Source organism: Oncorhynchus mykiss, chromosome 15, assembly GCF_057628025.1.
Source record: "Oncorhynchus mykiss isolate SJ-2025 chromosome 15, ASM5762802v1, whole genome shotgun sequence".
Lineage (NCBI taxonomy): Eukaryota > Metazoa > Chordata > Actinopteri > Salmoniformes > Salmonidae > Oncorhynchus > Oncorhynchus mykiss.
Window position 1 is genome coordinate 42,415,567 of NC_143036.1, and position 15,937 is coordinate 42,431,503.

Here is a 15,937-nt window from a genome sequence, read left to right on the forward strand (position 1 = left end):
GTTAAATATCAGTGCTTGTGTGAAATGTTGTCTGATGCAGCTGTATTGACCCCCTGGGAGAACTTGGTTAAGCTTTCATTGTGTTAGAGTAAAAAAACTCAACGGACACTCAAACTGCTAGAGCATTTGACAGTATGCTCACTACTTCTAAACAGTGGATCACACAGCCTCACCGATAGTCACATGGTCAGGGGTTTCCTGCATGCAGTGTGCGGCACTGACCACCCACCGCTGACTGATCAGAGTTCCCCCGCAGAAGCCATACCCATCCTCCCTCCAGAGCATGACCTGCAGGGACATGGAACAGGTAGGACTAGTATTAGGGGCCTGCCACAAATACTATTGTCATCATCATACACTACATGCATTATGATTTCTGAGATTAGTGCCTGCAGTGCCACAGGGTTGTGTCAGTAGAGCTCCAATCAAGACTATCTTACTAACGGGACATTAAAAATGAAAATGTTATATTTCATCAAGTTGTGGCTAAACAACGACATGGATAACATGCAGCTGGCTGGGTTTTTGGTCCATCGGCAAGATAGAACAGTCACCTCCGGTAAGACAAGGGGTGACGGTCTGTCTATTTGGTGCACAAAATCTAATATTAAGGAAGTCTCAGTTTTGCTCGCCTGAGGTAGAGTATCTCATGATAAGCTGTAGATCACATTTTTTTCGTAGCTGTCTATTTACCACCGCAAACCCGATGCTGGCACTAAGACGGCAGTCAACGACCTGTGTAAGGCCATAAGCAAACAAGAAAATGCTCACCCAGAGGAGGCGCTCCTAATGGCCGGGCACTTTAATGCAGGGAAAATTAAATCCATTTGACCTAATTTCTACCAGCATGTTACATGTGCAACCAGAGGAAGAAATACTCTAGACCACTTTTACTCCACACACACACAGAGATGCTACAAAGCTCTCCCTCCCCCTCCATTTGGCCAATCTGACCATCACGCTATCCTCCTGATTTCTGCTTACAAGCAAAAACTAAAGTAGGAACTACCAGTGACTTGCTCAATAAGGAAGTGGTCAGATGATGCAGATGCTAAGCTACAGGACTGTTTTGCTAGCACAGACTGGAATATGTTCCGGGATTCTTCCGATGGCGTTGAGTACGTACATACCAGAAGCCATGGATGACAGGGAACATCAGCACTGCGCTAAAGGGTAGAGCTGCTGCGTTCAAGGAGCGGGACTCTAACCTGGACGCTTATAAGAAATCCCGCTATGCTTTCCGACGAACCATCAAACAAAGCGTCAATACAGGACTAAGATTGAAACATACTACACTGGCTCTGATGCTCGTCGGACATGATAGGGCTTGCAAACTATTACGGACAACAAAGGGAAGCACAGCCGAGAGCTGCCCAGTGACACGAGCCTACCAGATGAGCTAAATAACTTATATGCTCGCTTAGAGGCGAGCAACACTGAAGCATGCATGAGAGCATCAGCTGTTCTGGACAACTGTGTGATCACCCTTTCCGCAGCAGATGTAAGACCTTTAAACAGGTCAACATTCACAAGGCCGCGGGGCCAGACAGATTACCAGGACGTGTACTCTGAGCATGCGCTGACCAACTGGCAGGTGGCTTCACTGACATTTTCAACCTGTCAACTGAGTCTGTAATACCAACATGTTTCAAGCAGACCAAAGTAACCTGCCTAAATGACTACTAACCTGGTGTACTTACGTCTGTAGCCATGGATTGCTTTGAAAGGCTGGTCATGGCTCACAACACCATTATCCCAGAAACCATAGACCCACTCCAGAAACCCTAAACCCACTCTAATTTGAATACCGCCCCAACAAATCCACATATGCAATCTCTCTTGCACTCTACACTGCCCTTTCCCACCTGCATAAAAGGAACACCTACGTGAGAATGCTATTAATTGATTACAGCTCAGCGTTCAACACCATAGTGCTCTCAACTCAGCTAAGGACCCTGGGACTAAACACTTCCCTCTGCAACTGGATCCTGGACTTCCGGACGGGCCACCCCCAGGTGGTAAGGGTAGGCAACATCACAACTGCTACGCTGAACCTCAACACAGGGGCCCCTCAGGGGTGCTTGCTCAGTCCCCTCCTGTACACCCTGATCACCCATGACTATGGCCAAGCACGACTCCAACACCATCATTAAGTTTTCCGACGACACAACAGTGGTAGGCAGTGCGTACGGACCAGTACATCACTGGGGCCAAACTTCCTGCCATCAAGGTCCTCTATACCAGGCGGTGTCAGAAGTAGGCCCTAAAAATTGCCCACGCTACGGCATGGCAAGCGGTACCGGAGCGCTAAGTCTAGGCCCAAAATGCTTCTTAAAAGCTTCTACCCCAAGCCATAAGACTCCTTAACAGCTAATCAATTTGCTACTCGGACTATTTACATTGTCTCTCCCACCACCATGTTTATGCTGCTGCTACTCTCTGTTTATTATTTATGCATAGTCACTTTACCTCTACCTACAGTGCTTTGCGAAAGTATTCGGCCCCCTTGAACTTTGCGACCGTTTGCCACATTTCAGGCTTCAAACATAAAGATATAAAACTGTATTTTTTTGTGAAGAATCAACAACAAGTGGGACACAATCATGAAGTGGAACAACATTTATTGGATATTTCAAACTTTTTTAACAAATCAAAAACTGAAAAATTGGGCGTGCAAAATTATTCAGCCCCCTTAAGTTAATACTTTGTAGCGCCACCTTTTGCTGCGATTACAGCTGTAAGTCGCTTGGGGTATGTCTCTATCAGTTTTGCACATCGAGAGACTGACATTTTTTCCCATTCCTCCTTGCAAAACAGCTCGAGCTCAGTGAGGTTGGATGGAGAGCATTTGTGAACAGCAGTTTTCAGTTCTTTCCACAGATTCTCGATTGGATTCAGGTCTGGACTTTGACTTGGCCATTCTAACACCTGGATATGTTTATTTTTGAACCATTCCATTGTAGATTTTACTTTATGTTTTGGATCATTGTCTTGTTGGAAGACAAATCACCGTCCCAGTCTCAGGTCTTTTGCAGACTCCATCAGGTTTTCTTCCAGAATGGTCCTGTATTTGGCTCCATCCATCTTTCCATCAATTTTAATCATCTTTCCTGTCCCTGCTGAAGAAAAGCAGGCCCAAACCATGATGCTGCCACCACCATGTTTGACAGTGGGGATGGTGTGTTCAGTGTGATGAGCTGTGTTGCTTTTACGCCAAACATAACGTTTTGCATTGTTGCCAAAAAGTTCAATTTTGGTTTCATCTGACCAGAGCACCTTCTTCCACATGTTTGGTGTGTCTCCCAGGTGGCTTGTGGCAAACTTTAAACTACACTTTTTATGGATATCTTTAAGAAATGGCTTTCTTCTTGCCACTCTTCCATAAAGGCCAGATTTGTGCAATATACGACTGATTGTTGTCCTATGGACAGAGTCTCCCACCTCAGCTGTAGATCTCTGCAGTTCATCCAGAGTGATCATGGGCCTCTTGGCTGCATCTCTGATCAGTCTTCTCCTTGTATGAGCTGAAAGTTTAGAGGGACGGCCAGGTCTTGGTAGATTTGCAGTGGTCTGATACTCTTTCCATTTCAATATTATCGCTTGCACAGTGCTCCTTGGGATGTTTAAAGCTTGGGAAATCTTTTTGTATCCAAATCCGGCTTTAAACTTCTTCACAACAGTATCTCGGACCTGCCTGGTGTGTTCCTTGTTCTTCATGATGCTCTCTGCGCTTTTAACGGACCTCTGAGACTATCACAGTGCAGGTGCATTTATACGGAGACTTGATTACACACAGGTGGATTGTATTTATCCTCATTAGTCATTTAGGTCAACATTGGATCATTCAGAGATCCTCACTGAACTTCTGGAGAGAGTTTGCTGCACTGAAAGTAAAGGGGCTGAATAATTTTGCACGCCCAATTTTTCAGTTTTTGATTTGTTAAAAAAGTTTGAAATATCCAATAAAAGTCGTTCATGACACTTCATGATTGTGTCCCACTTGTTGTTGATTCTTCACAAAAAATTACAGTTTTATATCTATGTTTGAAGCCTGAAATGTGGCAAAAGGTCGCAAAGTTCAAGGGGGCCGAATACTTCGACCAACCTGTGCCCCCGCAGATTGACTCTGTACCGGTACCCGCTGTACAAAGATTCACTTCTGTTTTTATTTTAGTAAATCATTTCTTAACACATATTTTTCTTCAACTGCATTGTTGGTTAAGGACTTGTAAGTAAGCACTTCACTAACATCCTTTTGTATGTGGTACATGTGACAAACAAAATTTCATGTAGTAACCAAAAAAGTGTTAAACAAATAACAATAATATTTTAGATTCTTCAAAGTAGCCACCCTTTGCCTTGATGACAGCTTTGCACAGTCTTGGTATTCTCTCAACCAGCTTCATGAGGAATACTTTTCCAACAGTCTTGAAGGAGTTTCCACAGATGCTGAGCCCTTGTTGGACCGCAGAGTGAAGGAAAAGCAGCCGACTCATCCCAAACCATCTCATTTGGGTTTAGGTCGGGTGATTGTGGAGACAAGGTCATCTGATGCAGCACTCCATTACTCTCCTTGGTCAAATAGCCCTTACACAGCCTGGAGGTGTGTTTTGGGTCATTGTCCTGTTGAAAAAACAAATGTCCCACTGAAGCACAAACCAGATGGGTTGGCGTATCGCTGCATAATACTGTGGTAGCCATGCTGGTTAAGTGTGCCTTGAATTCTAAATAAATCACCTACAGTGTCACCAGCAAAGCACCCCCACAACATCACACCTACTCGAGGCTTCACGGTAGGAACCACACATGCGGCGATCATCCGTTCACCTACACTGCGTCTCAAAGATACGGTGGTTGGAACCAAAAATCTCAAATTTGGACTCATCAGGCCAAAGGACAGATTTACACCAGTCTAATGTCCATTGCTTGTGTTTCTTGGCCCAAGCAAGTCTCTTATTATTATTGGTGTCCTTTAGTGGTGGTTTCTTTGCAGAAATTTGACCATGAAGGCCTGATTCACACAGTCTCCTCTAAACAGTTGATGCTGAGATGTGTCTGTTACTTGAACTTTGTTTGGGCTGCCATTTCTGGAATGAACTTCTCCTCTGCAGCAGAGTTAACTCTGGGTCTTCCTTTCCTGTTGCGGTCCTCATGAGAGACAGTTTCAACATAGCGCTTGATGGTTCTTGTGACTGCACTTGAAGAAACTTTCTTGAAATGTTCCAAATTGACTGACCTACGTCTTAAAATAATGTACTGTCGTTTCGCTTTGTTTATTTAAGCTGTTCTTGCCATAATATGGACTTGGTCTTTTACCAAATAGGGCTATCTTCTATATTCCACCCCTACCTTGTCACAAGACAACTGATTGAGCAAAGAAAGTAGAAGAAAGAAACCTGTTAATTTAAATGTATTCCAGGTGACTACCTCCTGAAGCTGTTTGAGAGTATGCCACAAGTGTGCAAAGCTATCAAGGCAAAGGATGGCTACTTTGTAGAATCTCAAATATAAAATACTTTAACACTTTATTGGTTACTACATTATTTCATAGTTTTGATGTCTTCACTATAATTCTACAATAATAAAAAAATAAACACCCTTTAATGAGTAGGTGTCCCCAAACTTTTGACTGGTACTGTAATTATAAAAAATAATGCCACCTCGTAGCCCTGTGTTGTAGGCCTACCTGCCATGGGCTTCCTCCCTGCCTCTCCAGCTGTCCTCCCACTATCCGGTTGTCTTCATTAGCACCCTCCATGTATTCAGTGCTGTTCCCACCTGGCTGGGTTGAGTTAATCCCAGACAGTCTGGAAGTTGAGTTCCCTTCGACCTCCATGGAGATGTTGAGGTTCCTGTCAGAGTTGCGGAGGGTCAAGGCCTCGGACTCGTCCAGCAGAGAGCGATGCAGGGAAGCCTCACTCTGCTTCTTCCCACAAGGGAACGCCACTGGCAATGAAAATGTACAGTACAGGAAAACCATAACTATCTAGAGCATATGCCTCTAGAGACTGTAAAGAAATAGGTGATTTGTTTTTCAGTGCTTTGTCTACCTGCTTCAGAGCAGGTCTTGCCATCCTCATCTAACTGGTAGCCTTCTGCACAGCTGCACTGGACCCCTGTGGTGCGCTCCTGGTTGGTGCAGTAATGCAGACAGCCACCATTCTTAAACTGGCACTCAAACACCTCTGGAGGAACAGAACAAGTTTCAACGAAATGGCCAATTTGTGGTATTAGAAGAGTAGAAAATAATTGACTCCTAAATTGTATTTTATTGAGCAGGCAATTAGCTCTTATTTTTTTAACCTGAAGGATCCTACAGTATCAATCAAAATTAGCGTACAAATACTTCCTACTATAAGTACAGTAATTAGTTTGCTAGCGAGTTTTATAAACAAGTCCTAATTCTATTGTTTAGATAGGGCATTCAGACCCCTGGACTTTTTCCATATTTTGTTACGTTACAGCCTTATTCTAAACAGTGCATGTCAGAACAAGAATCAAGCTATGACAAAGGATTTGTCCGAAAGAGACAGGATTGTGGTGAGGCACAGATCTGGGGAAGGTTACCAAAACATTTCTACAGAATTGAAGGTCCCCAAGAACACAGCAGCCTCCATCATTCTTAAATGGAAGAAGTTTGGAACCACCAAGACTCTACGTAGAGCTGGCCGCCCGGCCAAACTGAGCAATCGGGGGGGAAGGGCCTTGGTCAGGGAGGTGACCAAGAACCGGATGGTCACACTGACAGGACAACCATCTGTGCAGCACTCTACCAATCAGGCCTTTGTTACAATGTCCAGACGGAAGCCACTACTCAGTTAAAAGGCACCTGAAAGACTCATCTGGTCTGATGAAACCAAGATTTAACTATTTGGCCTGAATGCCAAGCGTCACGTCTGGAGTAAACGTGGCACCATCCCTATGGTGAAGCATGGTGGTGACAGCTTCATGCTGTGGGGATGTTTTTCAGCGGCAGGGACTGTGGGAAAGATCGAGGGAAAGATGAACGGCGCAAATACAGAGATCCTTGATGAAAACCTGCTCAAGAGTGCTCATGACCTCAGACTGGGGCGAAGGTTCACCTTCCAACAGGACAACGACCCTAAGCATACAGCCAAGGCAACGCAGAAGTGGCTTTGGGACAAGTCTCAATGTCCTTGAGTGGCACAGCCAGAGTCCGGACTTGAAATGGACTTGAACCCAATCGAACATCTCTGGAGAGACCTGAAAATAGCTGTGCAGCGAAGCTCCCCATCCAACCAGACAGAGCTTGAGAGGATCTGCAGAGAAGAATGGGAGACACTCCCCAAATACAGGTGTGCTACGCTTGTTGGGTCATACCCAAGAATACTCAATGCTGTAATCGCTGCCAATGGTGCTTCAAAAAAGTACTGAGTAAAGGGTCTGAATACGTATTATAATTTTGATTTTTTTTCTCCAAAAATCTGTTTGCAATGTTATTATTGGGTATTGTGTGTAGATTAATAGATACAAATAATTTAGAATAACGTAACATAAAATGTGGATAAAGTCAAGGGGTCTGAATACTTATGTAATATGTTGGTTTCCCCTTAGATGGGAGCAAAATGTGAAAGCAATGTGGAGAGTTCACATTACACTCATTCAACTACGAGAAGGGTTGTACAGTAACTTCTACAAGTGGTTTTCCAACAACTGTCCTGTAAATTGTCCAGTGAGGTCACATTCACAAAATAATCTGCCGTGCCACAACAGTTGGGACGTGTTGTACAATGATTGTAGACCAGAGGAGGCTGGTGGGATGAGCTATAGTGGGATGAGCTATAGGAGGATGGGCTCATTTTAATGACTGGAATGGAACAGAGTCATATGTTTGATACCGTTCCATTTATGCCATTGCAACCTCCTATATTTCCTCCCATTTGCCACCTCTGTTGTAGACGTGCCAGTGTGAACGGCACCAGTCCTGTAACAAAGCAATATTCAGTGTGGATTCCAGTCTATGACTGGGAGGTCCAGGGTCATGTAATTCAGGAGGTGAGAGTTTATAGACACAGGAAAACAGATGTATTATGACTGAGTAAAACCATACCTATTGCACAGGTTTTCCCATCGTAGCGTGGGGGACACAGACAGAGGTATCCATCCCGATCGATGGTGCAGATTCCTCCATTCTTACATGGGTTGTAGTGGCAAGGATTTAGATCTAATTCACAATTCATACAGAGACATCTCATCACAAGCGTTCCTTTTAAGTGACAATGCGGATTTCTGATATTTTCAAAACAACTGAAAATAATCTAATGAAGCAATACGGTACTCACTCTTATACCTATACCAAAACTCCATCTGTAAGATAAAACAAAAGGGATTACAGTCAGTTTAAATGTGGTATTTTGAGCTGTATGCACTTTAGCCTACTCCTCTGACTATCCTGTCATGTAAGAAGGCCTGGTTACTTACACCTTGCATTAACATGTGAGCGGGGGGGGGGGGGGGGGGGGGGTTTAGGGTCATGAAATATTTTGTGAATGAAGGGCGGGTGGGTTGAATAAAGAGAAAACGATGCATAAAAAAATCCATAAATGTATACATTCTTGTGCAATTCATATCTATAGGCTACATTGAGGTTTTCTTTCATTATTTTTTATCTGCCATTAGTGGGTAAGCTTAACAGTGGGTTTTGACCAGAGTCGTAGCTAGCTAGTTGCTCTAGCTAATGTTCTTTTAAAAGAGGCTTTCTCACTTTGATGACAGACTGGCTAAACTGAGAAAAGTCCAGGAACAGTGGTCCAAAACTCATAACATGTATGTTAGCTTATTATTAGTTGTAATAATTAATTCATGCTATGTCAATGTGTTTTTAGAAGGGAGTGTACTAATCTTATGAAGGTATCTGTAAATCATGTGCAATGATTTGAGGAAGACTCTCTGGAAAATCTGTCTCCCTCCAGCAGGTGGTGTTTTTCGTCCATCAAGCAAGGACTATTTGTATGAAGGTCAATAAGTGTCGAATTTGGTCAACAAAAACATTAATGGTTATTTGATCGAATAGAAGTTGTTTCGATGCATATTCCGACCATTTCTCTTCATTGAATATAGGTGGTTTATGTCACCAACACTCATTGAATATTCAAAAAATGATTACAATAATGAGATGTATCCACCAATCCAAAGAAAGAATAGGAAGCTAGACAGCCCTCTGTGCTGCTTTGTAACTCCCCAGTGTTAGGTTAAGGAGAGACATGTTTAATTTCACCTTTATTTAACCAGGTAGGCCAGTTGAGACAAGTTGTCATTTACAACTGCGACATGGCCAAGATGAAGCAAAGCAGTGCGACAAAAACAACACAATAGAAAAAGCAATATACAGTGTGTGCAAAATGAATTAAAGAGGTAAGGCATTAAATAGGCCAATAGTGGTGAAGTAATTACAATTTAGCAATTTACACTGGAGATATATGTGCAATTAGAAATTACTGATGTGCAAAAGAGCAGAAAAACAAATATGGGGATGAGGTAGGTAGTTGGTTGGATGGGCAATTTACAGATGGAGCTGCAGCGATCGGTAAGCTGCTCTTACAGCTGACGCTTAAAGCTAGTGAGGGAGATATGTCTCTAGTAATTTTTGCAATTCGTTCCAGTCATTGGCAGCAAAAAACTGGAAGGAAAGGTGGCTAAAGGAGGTGTTGGCTTTGGGGATGACCAGTGAAATATACCTGCTGGAGCGCGTGCTACGGGTGGGTATTGCTATGGTGACCAGTGAGCTGAGATAAGGTGGAGCTTTACCTACAAATACTTATAGATGACCTGGAGCCAGTGGGTTTGGCGACAAATATGTAGCGAGGGCCAGCCAACGAGAGCATACAGGTCGCAGTGGTGGGTAGTATATTGGGCTTTGGTGACAAAACGGACAACTTGATATACTGTCAACATGTATCTTGTCAGTACATCAATATATCTTTGGCAGTATTCATGAAATAAAATAGCTTAATTTTACAGACCCAGTGGTAGTAAAGTACTGTATGTTTTAATTTAGAGATAAGGCTATTTTTCAGTAACTTCAATTTATCCTCCTTATGCCGCGTTTACATAACATGGCACGAGGTAGACGACAAACCGGATGTCATTGTTTTCAATGAGAGCACGACGATAAATACTGTTGAGGCTGGCGGTGAATGCCGCCACGGCAGACAGGACTTTCCGCCAAAGTCATATTTTTTCTGCTGTAGTGTTGTTTAATACACCACAGCAACACCATCGCACTGGCTTGCTTTTGCCATCACCCTCTTTCTTGCTTTTTTATCCTGCTATGCCAACAGGTATGACAGTTTTTGCATCCCTCACCTAAACGCAGCATTTACAGGACAAGAAAGCAACCCAATAGAGCAACTGTGGTTGGTTACTCTCCATCGACTCAAGTCAGAGAAAAGAGCAGGACCAAAGAGTGGAAAGGGAGATATACATTCTGAGACAGCCAAGAGAGTGCTTCATTGAAGACTACCTCCAGAAAAATAAGCATCATTAATCAAGGTTGGGCTCTATTCAGAATTTTGAAATTGACTCCTATTCGAATTGAATTGGCCACAGGATATAGAGTTTGAGTGACAGGAAGTAGCATTTAATTCAGTCAGAGATACTGGATATAATGAAGAGATCCTTATGTCTCTGCCCAAACAATAGGAATTTCAATAAATTAAATTCCATTTACTTTAATACAAATGTGGTATCTTGTTGACTAATTCAATTCAAACTCAAGATTTTAATTGGAATTTGAGGCATTTTCAATTCAAATCTGAATTGAGCCCAACCCTGGTAAATCAAATCAAATCAAATGTTATTTGTCACATACACATGGTTAGCAGATGTTAATGCGAGTGTAGCGAAATGCTTGTGCTTCTAGTTCCGACAACGCAGTAATAACCAACGAGTAATCTAGCTAACAATTCCAAAACTACTACCTTATACACACAAGTGTAAAGGGATAAAGAATATGTACATAAAGATATATGAATGAGTGATGGTACAGAGCGGCATAGGCAAGATGCAGTAGATGGTATCGAGTACAGTATATACATATGAGATGAGTATGTAAACAAAGTGGCATAGTTAAAGTGGCTAGTGATACATGTATTACATAAAGATGCAGTAGATGATATAGAGTACAGTATATACGTATACATATGAGATAAATAATGTAGGGTATGTAAACATTATGGGGCGGCAGGGTAGCCTAGTGGTTAGAGCGTTGGACTAATAACCGGAAGGTTGCAACCCTAAACACTGTTTCTAGGCCGTCATTGAAAATAGGAATTTGTTCTTAACTGACTTGCCTAGTTAAATAAAGGTCATTATATTAAGTAGCATTGTTTAAAGTGGCTAGTGATATATTTTACATCAATTCCCATTATTAAAGTGGCTGGAGTTGAGTCAGTGTGTTGGCAGCAGCCACGCAATGTTAGTGGTGGCTGTTTAACAGTCTGATGGCCTTGAGATAGAAGCTGTTTTTCAGTCTCTCGGTCCCAGCTTTGATGCACCTGTACTGACCTCGCCTTCTGGATGATAGCGGGGTGAACAGGCAGTGGCTCGGGTGGTTGTTGTCCTTGATGATCTTTATGGCCTTCCTGTGACATCGGGTGGTGTAAGTGTCCTGGAGGGCAGGTAGTTTGCCCCTGGTGATGCGTTGTGCAGACCTCACTACCCTCTGGAGAGCCTTACGGTTGTGGGCGGAGCAGTTGCCGTACCAGGCCGACAGGATGCTCTCGATTGTGCATCTGTAGAAGTTTGTGAGTGCTTTTGGTGACAAGCCAAATTTCTTCACCCTCCTGTATTAATGTGATTAGTAATATACTATGTTTTCCATTTAGGATATGCACAGTTGGATGGTCAAGAGTGACGGAGGCCTCGAACTGGACAAAGATTTTTTCTTTAATGAGTCCGACGCAAAGGATATACTACACTCCGGAGACCAGGCCCAAATCCCAGTCATTTGCGTGAAGAAAAGGCGGAGATACAGAGGGAGAAGGTCGGAGTGCCTTGTTAGGATTAATAAGCAAGTTAATAAATCACCATTACCATCGGGTTCTATTGGCCAACGTGCAATCACTGGAAAACTCGATCTGCGGTTGAGACTATCCTACCAACAGGACAATAAAAACTGTAATATATTTTGTTTCACCGAGTCATGGCTGAACGACGACACGGATAATATAGAGCTGTGCTCTGTCCTGCATTGACAGGACAGAGCAGCTACGTCGGGTAAGACGAGGGGCGGGGATGTGTGTCTATTTTTCAATAACAGTTGGTGCACAATGTCTAATATTAAAGAAGTCTTGCGGTATTGCTTGCCTGAGGTAGAGTACCTCATGATAAGCTGTAGACTACACTATCTACCAAGAGAGTTCTCATCGATATTATTCGTAGCCGTCTATTTACCACGACAAACTGATGCTGGCACTAAGACCGCACTCAATGAGCTGTATAAGGCCATAAGCAAACAAGAAAATGCTCATCCAGAACCGGCGCTCCTAGTGGCCTGGGACTTTAATGCAGGCAAACTTAAATCTGTTTTACCTAATTTCTACAAGCATGTTACATGTGCAACCAGAGGGGAAAAACCTCTAGACAACCTTTACTCCACACACAGAGATGCATACAAAGCTCTCCCTCCATTTGGCAAATCTGACCATAATTCTATCCTCCTGATTCCTAATTACAAGCGAAAACTAAAGCAGGAAGTACCAGTGACTCACACAATACGGAAGTGGTCAGATGACGCGGATGCTACGTTACAGGACTGTTTTGCTAGCACAGACTGGAATATGTTCCGTGATTCATCCAATGGCATTGAGTATACCACCTCAGTCATCGGCTTCATCAATAAGTGCATTGACGACATCGTCCCCACAGTGAGCGTAAGTACATATCCCAACCAGAAGCCATGGATTACAGGCAGTGTTCGCATCGAGGTAAAGGCTAGAGCTGCCGCTTTCATGGAGCAGGACACTAATTCAGACACTTATAAGAAATCCCGCTATGCCCTCAGACGAACCATCAAACAGGCAAAGTGTGAATACAGGACTAAGATTGAATCCTACTACACTGGCTATGACGCTGGCCGGATGTGGCAGGGCTTGCAAACTATTACGGACTACAAAGGGAAACCCAGCCACGAGCTGCCCAGTGACGCAAGCCTACCAGACGAGCTAAGTGCCTTCTATGCTCGCTTCAAGGCAAGCAACACTGAAGAATGCATGAGAGCACCAGCTGTTCCGGACGACTGTGATATCACCTTCTCTGTAACCGATGTGAGCAAGACCTTTAAGCAGGTCAACATTCACAAGGCCGGAGGGCCAGATGGATTACCAGGGTGTGTACTCAGCATGCGCAGACCAACTGGCAAGTGTTTCACTGACATTTTCAAACCCTCCCTGACCGAGTCTGTAATGCCCGTGTTTCAAGCAGACCACCATAGTCCCTGTGCCCAAGAATGCAAAGGTAACCTACCTAAATGAATAAAGCCCCGTAGCACTGACATTGTTTAGCCATGAATGGCTCACGAACGGTGAGCTGCCCTGAATCTATTAAAACTTATATTTCACTAACTTCACATTTTAGAGAAATGGGTGAATCCTTCTCTGCCTAAGGATCTTTGGATTTTTACTCTTGGCCTGGCACAAGTAATGTTGAGATATTCACACTGGCCCAATTTAGATTGCTTGTCAAAGGATATTTGATACAATGTATACTTTTGGAACTTTAACCATTTGCATGAATTAACATGGGTTTGAATGAGAACCATAGGAATACACACTGGTTGCTATTCAAAATTGTCCTGCTCCTTGGTTAATCAAGCTATAAGACAACTTTAAAACGTTCAGGCTATCCTAACTTCAAATTCTCTAAAACCTTTATAAACTATACAAAAATGAATTAGCACAAAATATCACACCAACAGTAACTCTTGATCTGTTCAAGCTAGAGACACCAACCAAATAACATGTTCAGGCTATCCTAACTTTATCAATTATAACCAGGGTTTGGAACAAATTATTTTCCAATCATTTAATTCTGAACAGAACCATTCTTTTTTAAATTCAGTTCCACTGTTCCGACAAGCAAAATTAAGTTCTGAACCGGTTCTAACAACAACAAGTTCTGGTTTATATCATCCCTTTCTGTTATTTGTTAAACCTCTGAAGTATATATATTTTTTTTTACATTTAGCTCAACATTAAACTACTTCACCAATCAGATAGAGCAGCTTGCTGTGGAGCAGGTAAGCGATTTAATTTGTATAGGAAAGTAGTTAAAAGCAAATTGTATTTTGAAGTAACAGCATGGTTTAATCATGCTGAGCAGGTTCGAATTATCACGCCCATGTAGGCATGTTTTGCATCGGCTGAAAGTTGATTGGATTTGGAACCAGGTTGCCACCAGGGCATGAGCCAGGTGCCCAATTCAAAGCCTACTGAGATGTTGGCTCAAAACAAAAGTGACGTAATTAAGCACGTGTAGTAATTAAGCACTGTAAAGTCCATGGAGAATAAGAGCACCTCCTCCCAGCTGCCCACTGCACTGAGGCTAGGAAACACTGTCACCAACGATAAATCCACTATACTTGAGAATTTCAATAAACATTTTTCTACGGCTGGCCATGCTTTCCACCTGGCTACCCCTACCCTGGTCAACAGCCCTGCACTCCCCACAGCAACTCACCCAAGCCACCCTGATTTCTCCACCCAAATCCAGATAGCTGATGTTCTTAAAGAACTGCAAAACCTGGACCCCTACAAATCAGCCGGGCTAGACAATCTGGACCCTTTTTTAATTATCTGCCGAAATTGTTGCAACCTCTATTACTATCCTGGTCAACCTCTCTTTCGTATCGTCTGAGATTCCCAAAGATTGGAAAGCTGCCGCGGTCATCCCTCTCTTCAAATGGGGAGACACTCTAGACCAAATTGCTACAGGCCTATATCTATCCTACCCTGCCTTTCTAAGGTCTTCGAAAGCCAAGAAAACAAACAGATTACCAACCATTTAGAATCTCACCGTACCTTCTCCACTATGCAATCTGGTTTCAGAGCTGGTCATGGGGTGCACCTCAGCCACGCTCAAGGTCCTAAACGATATCATAACCGGCATCGATCAGAGACATTACTGTGCAGCCGTATTCATCGACCTGGCCAAGGCTCTCGATTCTGTCAATCACCACATTCTTATTGGCAGACTCAACAGCCTTGGTTTCTCAAATGACTGCCTCGCCTGGTTCACCAACTACTTCTCTGATAGAGCTCAGTGTGTCAAATCGGAAGGCCTGTTGTCCGGACTTCTTGCAGTCTCTATGAGGGTGTCACAGGGTTAAATTCTCGGGCCGAATCTCTTCTCTGTACACATCAATGATGTCGCTCTCGCTGCTGGTGATTCTCTGATCAACCTCTACGCAGACAACACCATTCTGTATACTTCTGGCCCTTCTTTGGACACTGTGTTGACTAATCTCCAGACGAGCTTCAATGACATACAACTCTCCTTCCGCGGCCTCCAACTGCTCTTAAATGCAAGTTCTTCAACTGATCACTGCCCGCACCTGCCCGCCCGTCCAGCATCACTACTCTGGACATTTCTGACTTCGAATATGTGGACATCTACAAATACCTAGGTGTCTGTCTAGACTATAAACTCTCCTTCCAGACTCACATTAAGCATCGCCAATCCAAAATTAAATCTAGAATCGGCTTCCTATTCCGCAACAAAGCATCCTTCACTCATGCTGCCGAACATATCCTCGTAAAACTGACCATCCTACCGATCCTCGACTTCGACGATGTCATCTATAAAATAGCCTCCAACACTCTACTCAACAAATTGGAAGCTGGCCATCGCTTCATACTCGTCACCAAACCCACTGGCTACAGGTCATCTACAAGTCTCTGCTAGGTAAAGCCCCACCTTA

General features: G+C 43.3%; 1 protein-coding gene across 1 annotated transcript in view; it reads right to left on the reverse strand.

The window, feature by feature from the left end:
* Positions 1–15,937, reverse strand: part of LOC110490052 (coagulation factor IX) — a 33,583-nt gene that overhangs the window by 1,663 nt on the left and 15,983 nt on the right. The window contains exons 4-8 of the mRNA XM_021563173.3: positions 8,304–8,328; positions 8,072–8,185; positions 6,051–6,185; positions 5,687–5,946; positions 174–288 (exon numbers count right to left, since the gene is read on the reverse strand). Of these exons, the coding sequence (XP_021418848.1) occupies positions 174–288; positions 5,687–5,946; positions 6,051–6,185; positions 8,072–8,185; positions 8,304–8,328 (649 nt within the window). The remainder of the gene's footprint in view (positions 1–173; positions 289–5,686; positions 5,947–6,050; positions 6,186–8,071; positions 8,186–8,303; positions 8,329–15,937) is intronic.